Here is a 16,477-nt window from a genome sequence, read left to right on the forward strand (position 1 = left end):
CCTCTCTTGTTTTTCTCAGGGTGTTCGACTCTTCTGCCGACTTCACAGTCTTTTCACTCCTGTCATCAGGTATGCAGGCATTTTCTTTTCCACCCCATTGCAGCCCAGCCAGGTGGGGCTTTGGTAGCTTAGCATCTGGCTCTTGCTCTTAAAAATAACTCTAAGCTACCAGAGTAGAGGAGAGAAATATCATGATGAACTATGAGCTCATTGTTTTTAAAGAGAAACTGACTTAGAAGGAGTTGGCACAGATGGGATGGAGTGCAGCAGGGACCTGTGGGTGATCGAGCTTGGCAGGTTTTATCTGCTCGGTCTCAAAACACAGATGTGGTGAAGAAGATTGAGTCCATCAGATGTTTCAAGTAGTCTGGGTACATGTGGGATACAGATAAATGGCTAACATTTTGACAGACCTCTCTTGGTGGTTCTGAGAGATCATTGTCAGCGTTTAATATCCTGTCGGAAAGTTGGGATGGTAAACAATACGAGAAGTTAACAAAAAATCGAAATAATATAAACCATATTGTGTTGTTTGGACAATATGGGGTAACACATTGAATCAAGATGTATATATCAATTTAACAGTTGAAGTTAGCAAACAATTTAACTCGAGGTCCACTCATAATTTTTTTTCTTGAGCTTTGAATGACATGGTGTTCATCGGGACTAAAGGTCATACTTCCCCAGCCACTTCCCCAAGTTGATTCTCGACTGTCTAAATAGCACAACTTAATAAAACAATCCACACTTGAGGTCCTCTTACTAGCTTTTTCTGGTGCTTTCAACCCCAAGACTTGGTCTTCATCAGCATTAAAGTTCATTCTTGACTATTTAAAATCCTAAAAATGCTATGGATGAAATTTAAACACACGCTGAGCTTGATCTCGTGTGTCAAATAGATCCATCTCCATTCAAACAAAGCAAACAATTCTCTGCTGAAGCTTGTGCTAAGCAGTTGTGATTGTTTTGTCAAAGGATGTAAACCATTTTTTTTACTTACTGCTGTTTGTAAATTCAAACCCCGAGGGGATTTCTGGACTTTTTCTCGTTCTTTGTTGTGTCTCTACATTATTTTTGGGAAAAATGGCTCAGTCCATCCACCACAGCTACAAATAGCGCCATTTCTGTTATAAAGCATTTTACATTGGTTACAATACACCAGTCTTCTACATCTCACTGAGTGTGACAGTGAAATGTGGGAGCGTGGCAGCACATTCATCCTGTTCCCTGAAAGGCCTGACACACAGTCGAGCTGTAGGAGATGAACTTTGATTTCAGTTCTTCAACATGCAACATGTGCAGTTTTGGCATGTGGAGATCAGCTTCCTTTTTTTGTTTTTTTGTTTCTTTTGTTGCTGAAATTGGAGTGAGTCTGGTGTTCAGTTGTCTGTTATTAAGATATACACTCGTGAATGACAAAAGGATATTTCTAGCGAGGCAATCCCAGAGTATATTACAGTCAGTAATTAGTGTGAACATGTGAAAGCAGAAACATCAAACCTGCCCATTAAATAGTCACTTAAACCCAAATGTAAAACAGGTGGGTTTTTTTATAGCAATTTTGGCACATGTAATGAAACATCTCTTTGTCTGACAGAGTTAGAAGTGGAGCAATCTCATTTTATTGGAGTAATTTGATGCATGCTTTGGTTTTTGGTGGTATTGTTCTAAATTCCATTCGAACAGTGTTTGAGGTGCAGGCTGCTAATGTGTTTTACCGCAAAGCACCGCATTAAGGTTGCCTGTTTATGCTGAATTTCAAATGGCCTGAAGAAAAGCTTTAATTTCACACCAATAAAACTGTGCCATAGCTGGAAGGGGCACACTGATCCTGAATGTATTCCAGCATAGAAGCGTCTCTGTACTTGTGTTTGATCCAACTACTAAAAAGCCTAAAGGGTGATTGTGAGTGTGTGTCAGCATTTAGTCTGCTGGTGCTTGTGTGGAGGCCAAACCTCTTGACGTAAAAACTCTCGGTCGGAGTACTACAGTTGTGTGCGTCGCTAGGGCAAGCATATCTGTGCAGTGTGTTCTCACTGAGATCCCAGTACAATGCATCACAGGGCCTGGGAATGCCAGAGTTTAATTGGAGCAATCAGCCCCTGCCTAATTAGGTGGAATTTCCTGGCAGAGCGAGAGACATGACGCAAAAGGGGGAGCGTACACTACGCAGCCCCCACACATCCACACGGCTTCTGTGCCCCCATTTACATTCCTCTTTTCCTCATAAGAAAGCTGTGAATCCTTCCACACCAGGTGATCTGATTGCGCAGTTTGAAATGTCCACTGTAAGCTAAAACTGTCCACACACAGTTACACCTTTAGATATGTAAAAGAATTTTTCATTTTGTAGAGAGGCTGCAAACCCACAAATTACAGCAAAGGTCACTTGTACATTTCCTTCATGCAGAGTGGAAAAAAGTGGCTTTTCAGTACAGAGTCGGAGAAATATTGACAAGTTTTCTTCATTATGCTGATGAGTCCCCCAGAAACTCAATATTTGTGGATATATGTATAAGATTTTCAGAATAACTGACGATATGGTACATTGTACTTCAGTAATTCATCAGGACTGGAAACAGTTGATTAAAGCTTGAAACTTTCATCATCCTCCTTATAATATATTCCAAAAAATGCTTTGAAAATACAACATTTGCCTTCATAATCCATTTACCTCGCTCAAAATGTCAAGGGAAAGTTTCTACTTTGGACAGAAAGTTAAAAACCAGCTCTCTGACCTTTACCTCTGTTACTCCTCAAGCTGCTGTTTCCTCATTGTGGACATATGGCTGCCCACTGACCCACTGTTTACCCCCCATTTTTCACTCTGACAGCCTCACTGTGCACCAGCCGCTGTAGCCCCAATCTCCCTGGCTCTAGTATACTGTTCAGGGGGAAAGCATGGTGCCTCTTGCTTCCTCTGGTCGATTGGTTTATGCTTGGCACGGCAGGGTAACGTGCCTCACCAGCTGGTATCAGCACTACAGCCCTCAACAGAGACCAATATAGTCTGTCAAATGCAGTTACGCAACAGAGTGCTCCATTGTGGAGGAAACAGGGCAGCATTCGACCTCTCACGCTTGACATTCTGAAGCCCCGGACAGCTGAGATTGGACTTTAACTTGGCCCACATGTCATGTTTGACTTGTCTGAACTCTGTGTGTGCAAGACAGGCGTGTGTATGCGCGGTTGCATTCGTGTCCGTATTTGCATATTATGGAAGCGGTGGAGTGGTGGAAGTCATGGTGGTTCTGGACTTTCCCGGCCCACAGCTCAGCCCCTGGGTGTCCCCGGGGAGGCCCCTATGTTCATGGGAAAGTCACGGCTGCATTTCAGACGGCATTCTTACTGTCTGGCAAAGTGCGGCTGTGTGAGTAACACTGAGAACAGCAACACCAGACGGACATGGGGCACCCCAGGGCCAAAGACTGCTGGGGCCGTTTCCAGCCTTGCTTGGAGGAATGCTGTTTTGCTGTCACCAACTGTCAGAAACTCACTTAGATTTATGATGCAACTGCAACTGCAAATGCTAAAAGAGTGACCACGCCTTGCTGACACTGGAAATTATTAGTCCTCTTTTAGGCTTTGCGTTTAAATAAACCAAGCAATTACTACTCTACATCTGGCTTTATTACAGCTTAAGTGAATCACACAGTTAAATAGTAGCACTCCAATCCAAGTTTAAAGGAGCTATTTGTAAGTTTTGCTGTTGCTGCATAGTAAATGTTAACATTAACAGCTGTTTACTTAGCAGTCCTGCCAAGAGCTTCAGCCATCGCTGCAATTACAATACAAGAGGTTATAATACACCCTCTGAACAGGGCAGACTGGACACTACAGTAACTCAGTATTAAAAAGTGACAGTACAGGCCAGCGGGACCAGAGCTAGCTGCTTAGCATGCAAACTTCAGTAGAAGAAAATAAGTGATCGAAACAGAAGTAAAGCAATAGGGTTGCTTGAATTTGTAATGTTTGTTTCTAGACTAGTAAGTAAACAGCTATTAATGCTAATGTTGGCGATGTAGCAATAGCAAAAAAATTGGAAACAGCTCCTTTAAAGGCAGAATTTTGTTTTGTATTATCCTTCTAATGTTTTCTCCACTGATGCCCATCCAGGGATAAGGACTACCATTTGAGGACCTACAAATCAGTGGTGATGGCCAACAAGCTGATTGACTGGCTTATTGCACAGGTAAGCCACAGTATTATCACTTTCAGTGGAGTTGTTTGATGATGATGATGATGATGATGATGATGATGATGATGATGATGATGATGATGATGATGATGATGGTGTTAATCGTTTAACATAATTTTGTCCAAATAGATGATTCCAAGGAAACTGTAATTCAAAAAGTTACAAAGTTAGCTTTGTTATAAATAACTTTAAAAACATTGGTTCAAATCTTATATACATAGTTTTTCACATATTTGCCATAGTGGTCATATATATCAATAGTAGATTGTGTTAATCAATCATAATCAATAATAGTGATATTCATTTAAAACATATTGCCATGCTGTAATTCACACACATTGTTCTGAATCAACCACATGAATTTCTGAGCATATTGCCCTGCGGCAAGATGTTGGAAAAAGGTGAGAAAAAAAGATGCAAGTGGCTGTTGTCATAACAGCAGGGGTCAGCGGAAATGTGCTACACAGGAAAGAAAATCAGATAACAAAGCATTTCTTGCCGTCAGACTTAAGGTTCAGGGGAGCAAAAGGAAACAAAGAGAGAAAAGCAGAACGGATTCGACGGTTAAGCTTTATTGACTTTGACAGGAAGCTTTGAGGTTGACAGATTGATAGTCCTGTCCGGGATGACAACGGAGAAATGAAACGTACACTGCGGCCACCTCAGAATCAATGGCAGACGTCACATCTTTTGAGTGTGTATGTAAATGTGTGCGTGTGTGTGTGCGCGCGCGTGTGTGTGTATGTGGTAGTCCATATGAATGTGTTTGACACAGACAAGCAGGAGAGCTCTTACTCCTTCAGTGGGACTTGAAGAGCTGTCACACTTTGCTGTGTAGACAAGATTTTGGCTGTGTTTAAGAAGGAGTGTGGAGGAGAGTGGAGTGGCTCTGTTGGCCTCGGGGCTTTTGGATGCAGGAACAAAGAGGGGGTGTGAGTGTGACATTTTGCCTGTTCTCTAAACACACAATGTTCTTTGTTTTGTTTGTCTTTCTGCTTCATTTTCTCTCATCGTCTGTTGCTTTCTTTCCTTCACTCGTTTTCTTCATCCACTCTTTATGTTTGATCTCTCTCATTTCTCCTCTGCATCCACGCTTTCTCTTTTCTGTGTCTTTTGGTGCAGGGGGACTGCCGAACGAGGGAGGAAGCATTGATCTTGGGGGTGGAGCTGTGCGACAATGGCTTCATGCATCACGGTACAGCGCTTTTCACTGCTGAGGATTTCAGCAGACCAAAAAAAGTTCTGATCGTACTGTGCAAAAAACCATGGATTCCTCTCCATCACTGACTAAATGAGAGTTGAATGCTTTGGAGAAACCACGCAGAGGGTGCCTGGCATTTAGCATCCGGTTTTAGAACACCGCCACTCTTGTTCTCTTTCCATTTCTACTTATAATCCCTTTGACAGGCTACAGGAATAGAACTTTTTCCAATCCAGTAATGAATTTGTATTTGTGTGTGTGTGTGTGTATGTGTGGTTAGGGCTATGGCAGTATTCATGCATACTATCATTACCTTCGTGCATACTTGTAAGCATATGACCTAACTGACCAAGTGCAGGATATATGCATGGTTTGCTGAGGCTGTGAGAACTTGGCAGATAATGCATGGATGTTTGTACGTTTAAGTGCAAAATGGTCAGTAGCCATGGTAACAGTTTGTTTATGAGGGTCAGACTTGTTTTTAACTCCCTCCTCATGCCAAAGTCCACATCATACACACTACAGCATGAGTCACAGCGTGCCTCCTCGTATCCCCATGATGTAACCGCTCCAAACTACCCACAGTTCAAGCCTCACACTACAAATTACCAGCACATCTATGGAACATAACAGTCCCAGCCATCAAACCTCCTTTCACTTCCACAGCCTACAGGGTAATTTTATCATTCGTGCCAGTGAGTTATTTGGCCTGACGATGTAGCTATTAAAACTATTGGCGCTTGATCTGATCTTGAGGGGAATGAAGGGAGGGAATGTTGGAGGGAAACTCTGTTTTTCCCCTCAGGGCTATTTCTCGTTTGAAAATTAAAGTCTTGGTGAAGGCGTTATGTTGCTGTGGAGACCGGGTTCATTGAAAAAGTGATATTTTACCATAAAAGTGGGGTCTCCCTTTCTCTCTCACACAGCCCGTATTTGTGCATTTGGTGAGCATGTGTGTAAGCGTTTGGGCATGCTCCATTTGGCATGTCACACCATAACTGTCAAGATTAGACATCTTCAAACCTCTCAACTTATTGCACAACTCTTGATTTCTACATTTAACATGTTCTACCTCTGCACAGAACCGGACGTTGATATTCAAAGTGTTTGCACATATTCCTCCTCTGTCCAAAAAAATAAGGAATACCTACAATTAGAGTCAAGTTTTCAATTAATGATCAACTGACAGCCTGGGTCATTGAAGGACTATTTAAATGATATTAAATATTTTAGTGCATTTACTACAAATCACATGCTATACATCACTCACCAGCAAACCATGTTTCTGTATTTTAGAAACTTGAATGCATTTTCCACTTTGCTAAGCATCCCCTGGTTTCTATTCATTACCCATTTACCAGTTTGTCAAGTCTGCAGAATTTATTCTTAGGGTTACAGAATACTTTTGAGGTAATGCAGAGAGTGCATTTTAAATCTGCTCTCAAACATTGCATTACCATGAGAAAGATAATATATCTCTGATGAAAAAAATACCGCCTGGAAATGAATAGAATGGTAGAAAGGATATATCCAAAAATATAAAACAGTATAGCATGCATTTGAAAATTGGGAGCAAACATGAGACTTATACATGATCTGCAAAAACTTGTAAACACACTTCATGTCTTCAAACAGGATGTGAATTTTCTGCAAGTTTCTATTCAGTCGTTTGTTTATTACATTCATGACTTTGTTGCCACCTCCCTCAGTGCTGGAAAAGAGTGAATTCAAGGACGAGCCCTTGCTGTTTCGTTTCTTTGCCGATGAGGAGATGGAGGGCTCCAATACCAAACACAAACCCATGAAGCATGACCTGAAGATAGTAGAGAATGTCATCTCCAAGTCTCTCTTGGTGAGTTCTCACTTGCAGTACTCCTTGCTGGCTTATTGATTCATTAGCTCTCAGTCTAATGTCTAATATGCCATGACTTTGCTGTATTGTTTCCACAACTCGGAGGAATCCAGAGGCACACTAAATCATTCTGTAGCACATGGCTGCGAGAAGGAAAAGTCATAACACTGCAAAAGTCCATTTTATACCTCAGTAAGCATTCTTTTCAGAGGAGTGAGCAAATACTGCCGTAGCTGCTATCTGTGTGTACCAGTACCTGCCTCTGGTGTATGTGTTTGTGCTCTGTGAGAATGGTCTTGGTCTGCTGGCTTGGGGTTTTACTGATGGGAGACGTGTCATTTTCCAGATAAGACCCAGTGATGGAGGCTATGGCTTCTCACTGGAAGAGAGGAACAGAGTCCCCATCATCAAATCTGTGGAGAAGGGCTCCCCAGCTGAGGTGAGAACACACATTTAAACACATAAACATATACTGTTCATGCACACTCAGGAGTATGGATATGTAGATACGTAGGCTCATACTAGATGATGCTGGAAAGTTGGTGATGAAGTGATTATAGACAAAAGTTTAATTTTTGATCCAGAAGTTTTTTGTTGGACTTGCATGCTCCAACAAACTCCTTTGTTTATGTCAGAGGAGGAAAGCTCTGTTTGTTTTGCTCCCAGTTCAACACACAGTAACAGGGTAGAACTGGGTGCAACACTACAAAAGTCAATTGCAAAAATTAGCTTGTAAAAGTCGCCACCAAAGTTGAACTGCATGTGAAAGCATCATGCATCTTTCCTTTGTGTCGAACAAATCCACTGAGCGCAACAATTTTATTGCACTGATTGATTTCCAAAATGAAAAATGTTATTAATTCTGCTGGAACCAAGTCCTGACTAAATGGATTTACATATTGTACGGTGAAGAGTAAGTCTATCTGATCTCTGCTGTAACATGATAGGGCTCAGGCTCCAAGGGTGGTTTTAGTGGTTCAGTGTGTCCCCTTTGTAATTCGGCATCATTCTGCTGTATTTGATTTTGTCTCCCACAAAAAACTCTGCAAAGCTGTGATGCCTTAACAGTAGACGAACGCCAGTCAGCAGAAGCCTCCTGTTGTTAAAATGTGGTTCGATCATCATCGTCGTCATGAAAAATATAAACCTCTTCACTGTTTGCTCCTAAGCTAAACCTGCTCCATCGTGGCGGACACTGATGCTAACATAAGAAGCATTTACGTGCAGAAGTAGAGCGCATTAAAGGGCGCCATGTTTTTGAGGTCTCCTTTGGTGTTTAGCTTTGATCCACTAGATGAAAATGAAACGGAGGAGTTTAAAGGAAAATGTGATCACTCTGAGCGCATGACCCATAATTCCCTCCAGGCCTGAAGTAGCACTGAATGCGCCTGGAAGGTCTGGATCGCATAGAGACTGGCATTGTGTGCGTTAGCTTTTAAATATTCAATCTGAAATCCACAACAGGATCCAGCTGTACACTTGTAGATGAAAGTTCTCTCATATTGTCTCCAATGAATGGGAGTGTGTATGCTCTTCTGTGTCATATATTGAAATCCTTTAGGAATATGGGTTTTCTTTTTGTATCAGAAAGGTTAAGTTGAAGCTAAAACAATGGCATACATCAAATATTCTGTTTCATATTAAAACCTAATGTTTCACAATACTTTTTTCTATAATTCTACTTTTCTGTGTTACATTTTATTGCAAGATGGCCGGGCTGGAGGTGGGAAAGAAGTTGTTTGCCATAAATGGAGACCTGGTGTTCCTCAGACCTTTCCCTGAAGTCGAAGCTCTCCTCAGGCAATGTTTCAACAGCAAGGGACCCCTCAGGGTGCTGGTCAGCACCAAGCCAAGAGAGTAAGTCAGATCTGTGTATTCACCGGTACCGTCAAATGATCCCAATTGTCTGCATTCATCAGCGTGATGCATTGCCTTTCCTCCCCTCTTGTATCCAGGACGGTAAAGATCCCTGACTCAGCTGATGGGCTAGGGTTCCAGATCCGAGGCTTCGGTCCATCTGTGGTCCATGCTGTTGGGAGAGGTAAGAGATCTCCGCCTCCACCACTTGGTGCTGTCTGGCTTCATCAGCAAAAGCCTTCCCATCACCTCTCTGTTACTGTGGCACAGCTGGCAAGCAGCTGCCATGCCAGTCTGTGGGGGTGTGCGTGACTTGGCCACAAGAGGCCAATCAACCCCCCACCTCCACCTCTTGCTCTCCATGTGGCTCAGCTGGTTGGTTAATGGTGCTGGCAGAACTGAGAATTAGCTGGTTATCTGTCGTTTTCCACATCCCAGTGATTGCCATGTACCTATTCGCATGTTCTTCAACAGTTCAATTCCTCTGTGTGATGGAGAAGTGGTCTGCATTTTTTTTCCTGGGTCCAAATTCATCAGAGTCCCTCTTGCCCTCCTCTTACCTAACATAGCATGTTTAGCAGCACTGCTATCAGGGCTGGCACAAGATATGGTACAATCAGAAAACAATCCACAGCCTTGTCTGGCTGTTCTCAGGGGAATTGAATCTTGTTTTTTTCCCGTAAGCAATCTAAGTGGGATAGCAGGGTAGAAATGAGCTGGATATGTGCTTTCATTTGTGTATGTGTGCTTGTGCGTTTGTGCACGTGCTAGCTTGATGGTGTGGTTGCCTGGGAACCTGCTGTGTGTCTAAGTAGATGCTCTGATCCCCCGAGACAGAGCCGATGATGTAGGAGGTGTCTAATCCCTTGGATTGTCATAACAGCTGCTGTCCCCCTGGTGTCTGGGGTCAACAGGAGCAGGTAATGCCAATTAGAGACAGAGGAACAGAGAGGTAGGAAGAGGTAAGACGGGGATATGTTGCAGAACAGATAACTTCATCTTTTGATTGCCCTAAAATTTTATCCAGACATTTATGTTGCCCAGAAGTCGGCTCTTAAGACTTTTGTGATCCCCTGACTTTTCCTCTAGCTCCACCGTGAGAGTGCCATATATAATTCTGAAGGATTTTCATGACATTTGGTTCATTTTCCCGTGAGTGTTAATCAGCACTATACTATTACTTCATTAGCAATTAGCTCAATTAGCACAGCCTCATAGTGCTTCTACTCAGGCTGTAGACTTAGTCTCGTTCCAGATTTAGCTGCAGTAACTATTTTTTTGTATTTAATACAAAAACAAGCTGTTTCTGTGAAAATGTATATTTAAATATAAAACACTTAAAATCCTTCTTTCAAACACAAGCCTAACTAAGGCACAACAAGAGATGCAGCTCTGATAGTATGAATGTTAGAGTTCTGTATCTTGTTCATGTCTTCGCAGTCTGAACCGTCTCTATTGTGTTGGCTCTGCTGCTGTGTTGGTCTGGAGCCTGTTTTTCTGTTCTGGTCCAGTGGACCTGTCTGTTGGAATACTTTCTTACTAAGAAATTTAAAGAAACTCTGTTGAATAATTTCATTCATACAAGGCTTGGTGAGTGGAATACAGATCTTTATATTGCAAAGTGAGGTATGCTTGGTTTAAGGAGCTATGAAAACAAATGGTTGGAATATTTAGTCTGCCATGCACTTCCTTCAGATAGCTGTAAACCTTGAGGTTCTCTTATAGTTTGAATCACATCCCTCGGAGAGGCCCTCATCTACCCCAGATAAACAACTTCCCTCCTCTCATGCTCGCCCTCACACTCCCAAGCTGCCAAAACAGGAAGCAAGGTTGTAAATACAAAGAAGAAAAAGGAATGTTGTTCAACCCAATTTTGTGTACAGGATATGGAAGATGTGACAGTTATTTTTTTGGGGGGATGTGCTGGTGTTTGTTTCAGTGCACCTGTGTGATAATGTACAGTGGTTGTTACTGTTGCCCTTGACGCCTCTCCTTTCTCTCCTGCTTGTCTCTGTCTCACACCAGGCACAGTTGCAGCCATCGCTGGCCTCCACCCGGGCCAGTGCATCATCAAGGTGAATGGCATCAATGTAAGCAAAGAGAGCCATGCCAGCGTCATTGCTCATGTCACCGCGTGCAGAAAGTACCGCCGACCCACACAGGTGAGACCGGAGGAGGAGACAGGACAGGCAAATGAGAATAAACCTATGGCTAATTTATATGGTGACATATTTTTTACAGCAAAGATTCTAAATCTACTGTATGTATTATGAGCAGCATTGGAAACTAGAATCAGAATAAATAAAGATACAGTTCCTTAAGAAAAGATGAATTGTTTTCTCCAATTATGTTTGATTTAGTTCATTATCATGGTTTTGGGCCTTAAAAAGATTCCTTACTGAAGGTCAACCTTTCATTTCCCATGACCTCGCTGGTAGAGAGCTTAGATAATTTGACTTATATGCTACTTGATCCGAGAGTTATGCAATTAAACTAGACGGGGGAGAAGTGTGGGAGATCTTGAAAGAGCAAAGAAACATGAAAGCAAGGACTAGTTGACCGTGAGAAAAACAATTGCAGACAGACCTCCTAGCTCCCGTTTACCTTCATATCTCTCTCCCTCTCTGACTCCATCTTTCCTTGTCTTGGGTCATTACGCAGAAATAATAGTAGTTTTGGCTCCTCCAGTGCTGACCCCTGGCTCACAGTGGTGGGCCTGCTCTGGGAGACTGGCAGGCTGCAGCAAGAGGTGGGAAAGGATCTGGGGGTGGCTGAGGCTCAGGGTGGATGAAAGTGCTGGAGGGAGGGAGGGAGGGAGGGAAGGAGGGGAAAGATGGAGCAACAGGGTCATATACCAGCCATTTTTTTTGACAGAGTGGTTGACAGCAGACAAGTGAAGGGGGGAGAGAGCAAGCTCAGTCCACCTGTTGAAAGCAGGAAAACTGTGTGAAAATAGAAACCCAAGGGTGTGTGTATGGTGTGAGTAAGTTAGTGTAGTGTGTCATTATAATTGAGCCCCATTGGGACTTGAGGCTTAATGAAGCACTGCAGGGTTCCAACACTACTGGAGATCTGGTTTACATCAATTATGGACAAGGAGGAACCACCCTCTCTGTGTCTTTTAGTGTGTGTGTGTGTGTGTGTGTGTGTGTGTGTGTGTGCGCCTGTGTGGTTGTATACTAGAAGACCACAGACCAGTAGGCAGGCACAGCATGTAGCCTTGGCAGAAAACCCACTGTGGGTTTGGGTGTGGAGAGGCGAGGACAGACAGACAGATACACAGACACACACAAATACACATACACACACACACACACACACACACACACACACACACACAGGCCTGTGCAGCACGCTAGAGTGGGTTGATGATATTGGCATGGGTTAGCTTTTGTGGTCTCACCAAGCACCATGTTTCCATATGTTTGTGAAGGCTTTTCACTGTATGCTCTGCCAACCCAACTGTGACACTGGACACCATATCTGGGCAGAATCAGCTAAACATGCTACATCAAACCATAACCTCAGTGCACACACACACACACACCACAGTCCTGTGTTTTATTTTTTCTAATCTCCCATCTTTCTAGTAATAGAAATGCTACCTTTTAACCACGAGTGAAAATGGAGGGATATGTGTAATGCTACAATTTGTGTTGACAGTTGAGTGGGTGTGTTGCAGATGATTTAATGTGCGTGAAAACACAGACACACAGTTCAATATAAGTTCAATGGAGAAAAATATGTAGAAAACATTATGTTTCAATAATTTCTTGCATTTTATGATGCACAAAAAAACATTTTCCAACCACTTGTTCAAGCATGCAAATCTTTTATTGTTTTCCTATACAGCAAGATACTATAAAATGGGTGTACAACAACAGTGAGAGCGCCCAGGAGGACAACCAGAAAACTAACCAGAAACCCACCACAGAGGAGAATGGAGACGGCTTTGAGTGCAAAGTTGAAGGTGACCACACTCACACATGCACATTCACAAGTAACTACATGGGAATTACTCATCTGGTGAAAGAAATTCTGCTCAAGGTGTCTGTGGATGTAACACAGGCTTGTTCACAAGCCCGTGGCCTGCTCCAGTTAACAAATCAGACACAGCTCCAAGCAGGCTCATCTGGAGTGTGTTAGTCTGAGAACAGCCGCCTCCTCTGGCTCATCAAGTGTTAATTCCCCCCTGCGATTTATGGATCCCAACGAGAAAGTAAAACAGGAAAGCTATTCCCTTCATAGCAAACAGTGCCGGAGCAGGATTTATTGCCATATTAAGTCATTGCGTTAACATAGGGCCGGTTAAGTTAATGCTCTTGGAATTGTTCATCATTTGTGGGGAGATGGAAGAAAGCCATGAGCAGAGGGTCGGTCTTTGAAATGAACTGCAGATTTGGTGGTCCCAGACCTCCTGCACTGCCACAGAGTGTGATGTTGATGGTGCAACACTGTAACCACATATTTTGTGGTCAAGGGTTATGGGGATAGGGATTATTTGTGTTTATCACAGAACTTAATCACCACACAACTTTCATGATTTCTGCAACTGTGCTGCCATGTTTGCGTGTTCACAGAAATCTGCTTCACCACGGTCTCTTTGCTCTTCTCTGTTTCTGCAATCTCAGAGGTGATGGACAAATTCAACACTATAGCCATCATTGATGGGAAGAAGGACCACGTGAGTCTGACGGTAGACAATGTCCACCTGGAGTATGGAGTGGTGTATGAATATGACAGCACAGCTGGAATCAAGTGCCATGTGCTGGAAAAGATGGTTGAACCCAAGGGATTCTTCAGCCTGACTGCGAAGGTATTCTGGACATTTGGACTTGACTTTGGGATGCTGATTGGTTGGTTGAATATCTGATTAGATGTTGGTTTAATTATGTGGGATTTACATTTTTTTTTTTTTTAATTTATTGATTTGTTTGGTCCAATGAACTAGGCTCCAGATTAAGTTTGTGGCAGTAACTTGGTAATGTGGCACAGTGGTAATTTGATTGATTAAACTGCATTGGTAATTTTCACAATTAAAGCACAAATTATTTGCACTTTTGCTGCCTTACCTGGGGGCCCTGTGTCAAAATCACGTTTTAAATGGAGTTGAATATCCTGCTCTACCAATGACAATTACTTTTATCAGAATTTATGAAGCAAACATTGTTTAGGCCGTGACTGTTTGAATCCCAGGTGGCTGTGGTTAAAAGAAAGAGAGCGAGAAAGAGACAAAGGGAAAGTTTTATTACCATTCAGATGATTTATATTGCTGTTGGTGTTCAACACCTCAGAGCTGCACCTTACTCGATGAGGGAGAACAATAATAAACAAACCATGACACTGCCTCTGTCGCTCACCACGATACAGGGGAGCAGTGGATGCTGATTTGGATGGAAGTGAAATCTCACGAGGATTTGTAATCATTCAGATCCGTGATTGATAATTCGTAGTGTTTTTTAATCAAGGACACACAAATTGCACATTTATTTTTGTCTTTGAGTTCTTCAGTACAGATACAAACACCAGCTCTCCTGCTGTGTAGATTGAGGGGGTTGATGCTAGTTAAAACTGACAGCTGTATTTTTGTCATATTAGTTCCCGGCTGTGTTAAGTGCATGCTTTTTACATCCCGGCGGTGATGTTCAGAGAACGATCATTATTGATTTAAGACATACAGAGGAAAGAAGATTCACTCAGACATAGATGCACACATGCTGGGGTGGAAAATCAAAAGCAGTTTGCAGCATATTACTGCCAAATTTCATGATGAACAACATCTCTCTCTTTTATTGTAAATTAGCAGAGGTCATAAGTTGGGTTCATGTCTTAAACTGATTGAGATTTACAGTACTTGTTTTCTAAAGTCTTAAAAAGCACCATGGTAAATGAAACCCAGTGACATGCACAAAAATAAAACTTGTGTCCCCTTTAACTGTAAGTAGTTTCCCATTCCTTCAAAGTGACAGTAATTGTAGTATTATTATAAACATCTGCCCCAGCCGTCCATGTTGTCCTCGGAGATCTGTGTGATGTTGAATTTTAATATTGCAAACGCTGTCGGGGAGTACAGGTTTTCTGGTGCTTCAGTCTCTTCCTGCTGTTACATTTCCTCCCCTGCTTTTCTCTTTCCTCCACTGGGCAACTCATTAAGACGGCTCGGAGATTTCTGTCTGTCTTCCTGCTCATATCTAATCTCTGATCTGGAAAGCCAGAGTCTACATACGTACAGCACATGTATCACAATCTGGGTTTATCTCCATGGATGGATTTATGAAGAGCACATGGAAATTTTAGACATTCGAGTTTAACTGCTTGTGAAATTCTGTCGAGAAATCAACCCTCCAGGCAAAATTTATTTCTATTTTCCAACAAAAAAAAGAGCTTGGTCATTGATTTATTACAAACCATTAGTTGCTCTAAAAGGGATTGTAGAGGCATTTGGTATATGAGTTTGTCATCCCTGTCTTTGTTTGCCCATTTTCTGACCAGATCCTGGAGGCGCTGGCGCGTAATGATGACATGCTGGTGCAGATGTGTGGCAGGTTGAGTTCCAGCTGTGATGTGATCCCTGAGGAGCTGCAGGTGCGCTTCAGCGCCATGTATGGTGACAGGGTGGAGCACATCAATCGGCGCATCACCAACTACAGGAAGGTAACTGTCCTGAGCTCTTCTGCTGACAATCGAAAAGACCTTTCATCAGTCTCTCTGCTCTGGATGATGTTTCTCTCCGCCATGAACTGCATAAATATATTTTCACACAGCTTAAAATTGACTCTGTCTTCTGAAATCCTCTGCAGACTGACAATAATAGAAGCAGGATGCTGCTGGTGTAGGAATAATTTTCATTGTGGTTCTCGTGCTGAAGCAATCCAGCATAGATGCACTGTGACAGAACTTGCATGGTGACCTCCACTGCACACTGGCTGTGACTGAATAGAACCTCCTACATGTAGCAGGAAAACACACTGAAAAGTCATAGATGTCCCTGATGGATGCTTTTTCTTCTCAGTGTGCTGACATCAACATGTCAAAGTGGATCAGTCTGATGAGATACTGCAAACAAGTTGAACCCAAAGCACAACAATGTTTTAAAAATGTAATCACTTCTCATAGGCTGTTAGTGAAGAAGAAATATTTAGAGGTCTGTCACTGACTTGCGTAATTATCACTGACTGGGTGAATGTCTGTGATATGGAGTATTATCTCGTGCTTTGTTTGTAATTAGGTTACAACCAAAGTATTTTCATCACTTTTCATTCACATCTGTCTGTCTATAGGCAAAACATAATGCGTGCAAGTGTGCGTGAGAGAAAGAGGAAAAGATCTGACTCAACATGAGCATGGGCCTTGGATTAATTACCAGTCA

General features: G+C 42.5%; 1 protein-coding gene across 1 annotated transcript in view; it reads left to right on the plus strand.

Moving 5' to 3' along the window:
- The window catches only part of prex2 (phosphatidylinositol-3,4,5-trisphosphate-dependent Rac exchange factor 2), an 84,995-nt gene that overhangs the window by 33,147 nt on the left and 35,371 nt on the right, over positions 1-16,477 (plus strand). The window contains exons 13-23 of the mRNA XM_071485275.1: positions 20-69; positions 4,117-4,192; positions 5,321-5,393; positions 7,109-7,251; positions 7,598-7,690; positions 8,960-9,108; positions 9,207-9,292; positions 11,134-11,270; positions 12,961-13,078; positions 13,740-13,924; positions 15,601-15,762. Coding sequence (XP_071341376.1) covers positions 20-69; positions 4,117-4,192; positions 5,321-5,393; positions 7,109-7,251; positions 7,598-7,690; positions 8,960-9,108; positions 9,207-9,292; positions 11,134-11,270; positions 12,961-13,078; positions 13,740-13,924; positions 15,601-15,762 — 1,272 coding nt within the window. The remainder of the gene's footprint in view (positions 1-19; positions 70-4,116; positions 4,193-5,320; positions 5,394-7,108; positions 7,252-7,597; positions 7,691-8,959; positions 9,109-9,206; positions 9,293-11,133; positions 11,271-12,960; positions 13,079-13,739; positions 13,925-15,600; positions 15,763-16,477) is intronic.

Source organism: Trachinotus anak, unplaced genomic scaffold, assembly GCF_046630095.1.
Source record: "Trachinotus anak isolate AG129_WGS33_773 ecotype Australia unplaced genomic scaffold, CSIRO_AGI_Tana_v1 ptg000009l, whole genome shotgun sequence".
NCBI classification, from domain to species: Eukaryota; Metazoa; Chordata; class Actinopteri; order Carangiformes; family Carangidae; genus Trachinotus; species Trachinotus anak.